This window comes from Myotis lucifugus, unplaced genomic scaffold (assembly GCF_000147115.1).
Source record: "Myotis lucifugus unplaced genomic scaffold, Myoluc2.0 scaffold_383, whole genome shotgun sequence".
NCBI lineage: Eukaryota > Metazoa > Chordata > Mammalia > Chiroptera > Vespertilionidae > Myotis > Myotis lucifugus.
In genome coordinates, this window is record NW_005871431.1 from 480215 (window position 1) to 482328 (window position 2114).

At 51.9% G+C, this 2114-nt stretch overlaps 1 protein-coding gene across 1 annotated transcript in view; it reads left to right on the plus strand.

The window, feature by feature from the left end:
* Positions 1-2114, plus strand: part of SBNO2 (strawberry notch homolog 2) — a 21388-nt gene that overhangs the window by 5710 nt on the left and 13564 nt on the right. Inside the window, exons 3-4 of the mRNA XM_014467170.2 lie at positions 1891-1974; positions 2076-2100. Coding sequence (XP_014322656.1) covers positions 1891-1974; positions 2076-2100 — 109 coding nt within the window. The remainder of the gene's footprint in view (positions 1-1890; positions 1975-2075; positions 2101-2114) is intronic.

Genomic DNA, 2114 nt, shown 5'->3' on the forward strand with positions numbered 1-2114 from the left:
AACAGACCCTATGATAGGAACTAGCCTGATGGACCCCAAGGTCAGTAGTGGGCCCTGTGCGTGGCCAGGTGGGAACCAGGAGATGAGGCCAGCCCAGAGCTGTCACAGGTGAGCAGGGTCCCCAGGTATGTCAGGCCCAGACTCCAGCATATGCCCAGGACCAGGCAGTGGGGGCACCAAGCATGGAGCCTGCAGGGGGACAGGGAGTGCCCAGGGCAGCCCAGGGAGGTCCCTGTCCTTGGCAGCTTTGGTAGACAATTCAGGCCCATCTCAGTGTCTGGGTGAAAGGGCCCAGCAGGACAGGGGCATTACTCATGCCTTCCATGGCCCTTGGGTGGCTTCCAGCTCCTGGGAAGAGGGTGTGAGGGCAGCCGAAACCCAACACTCACACCATGCAGCGAGCCAGCCCACCCTCCCGGAACCCTGACTCAGCCTTCTGGGAACCTGGCTGAGGTTGTTTGTTTTTGTTAGTTTAAAAAAAAAATGGAGAGGGACTTGAACATAGGTTTCTAACTTCCCTGAGGACACTTTCACTGATTTTTAGAGAGGCGAGGGGAGAGGGAGTGGGAGAAAGAGAGATAAACATTGATGTGAGAGAGAAACATGGGCCGGCTGTCTCCTGAATGTGCCCCAACCAGGGCCAGGAATCCAGCCCGCAACCGAAGCACATAGCCTTTCAGTGCACAGGACCACACTCCCCCCAACTGAGCCAGGGCATTTTCGTTTTTTAAAAAGAAAATTTTGGCCCTAGCCGGTTTGGCTCGGTGGATAGAGTGTTGGCCTGCGGACTCAAGGGTCCCAGGTTCGACTCCGGTCAAGGGCATGTACCTTGGTTTCGGGCACATCCCCAGTGGGGGGTGTGCAGGAGGCAGCTGATCGATGTTTCTCTCTCATCGATGTTTCTAACTCTCTATCCCTCTCCTTTCCTCTCTGTAAAAATTCAATAAAATATATTTTTTAAAAATAAATAAATAAATAAGAAGAAAATTTTGGCCCTAGCTGGTTTGGCTCAGTGGAAAGAGTGTCGGCCTGCGGACTGAAAGGTCCCAGGTTCGATTCCAGTCAAGGACATGTACCTTGGTTGCGGGCACATCCCCAGTGGGAGGTGTGCAGGAGGCAGCTGATCGATGTTTCTAACTCCCTATCCCTCTCCCTTCCTTTCTGTAAAAAATCAATAAAATATATTTTTTTAAAAAAAAGAAAAGAAAATTTTGGCCCTAGCCGGTTTGGCTCAGTGGATAGAGTGTTGGCCTGCAGACGGAAGGGTCCCGAATTCAATTCTGGTCAAGGGCATATGCCTGGGTTGTGGGCTTAATCCCCAGTAAGGGGCATGCAGGAGGCAGCCAATCAATGATTCTCTCTCATTGATGTTTCTGTCTCTCTCCCTCTCCTTTCCTCTTTGAAACCAATAAAATATATATGTGTGTGTGTGTGTGTGTGTGTGTGTGTGTGTGTGTGTGTATATATATATATATGAAAACTTTGGCCATGTTCTTAGCCTTTGGAAAAAACTGGAGTCATAAAATCAAGTTGGTTATCACATAACTGAATCCCCTGGTGACCCTTGTCCCTCTGAGACTGTAAATGACACTCGTGGTCCAGGGCATCCAGCACTCACAGTCATCAGTCTTGAGATGGTGGGGGTCTGTGTGGAACTGGGGAGGATGGCCCATGTTACTTCCATGAAGCATGTTTTGTAGCCACATAGTAGGTCTTGGCCACCAGAACTAGCTGGCAGGCAGCAGGAAGGAGGCAGACAGCGGGTCCTGGGCAGAGGGCATGAGGATGGCATGGAAAACCTGAGTCTAGGCCAGTGGTCCTATCCAGGTGTTTCCTTGGCATGTCCAGCCTGCAGGCTCATGTCCACTCTCCCCTTCATCTCTCCTCCAGTTGTTCCTGCCCGGTGGGCCATTTACCGGCCTTGAGGACCCTGTGTCCTCCCTTTCCAGCACCCCACTTCTCGTCAGCTACCAGGTGAGCTGGGCCATTCCCCAACCCTGCCCACCCCTCCTGGGACTAGGGAGGGCCATTCACACTGAGGCACCTACTATGTGTCAGACCCTGGGCTGGCTTAGAAGCGAAGATCTACCCATTTTACAGGTGGGAAAACTGAG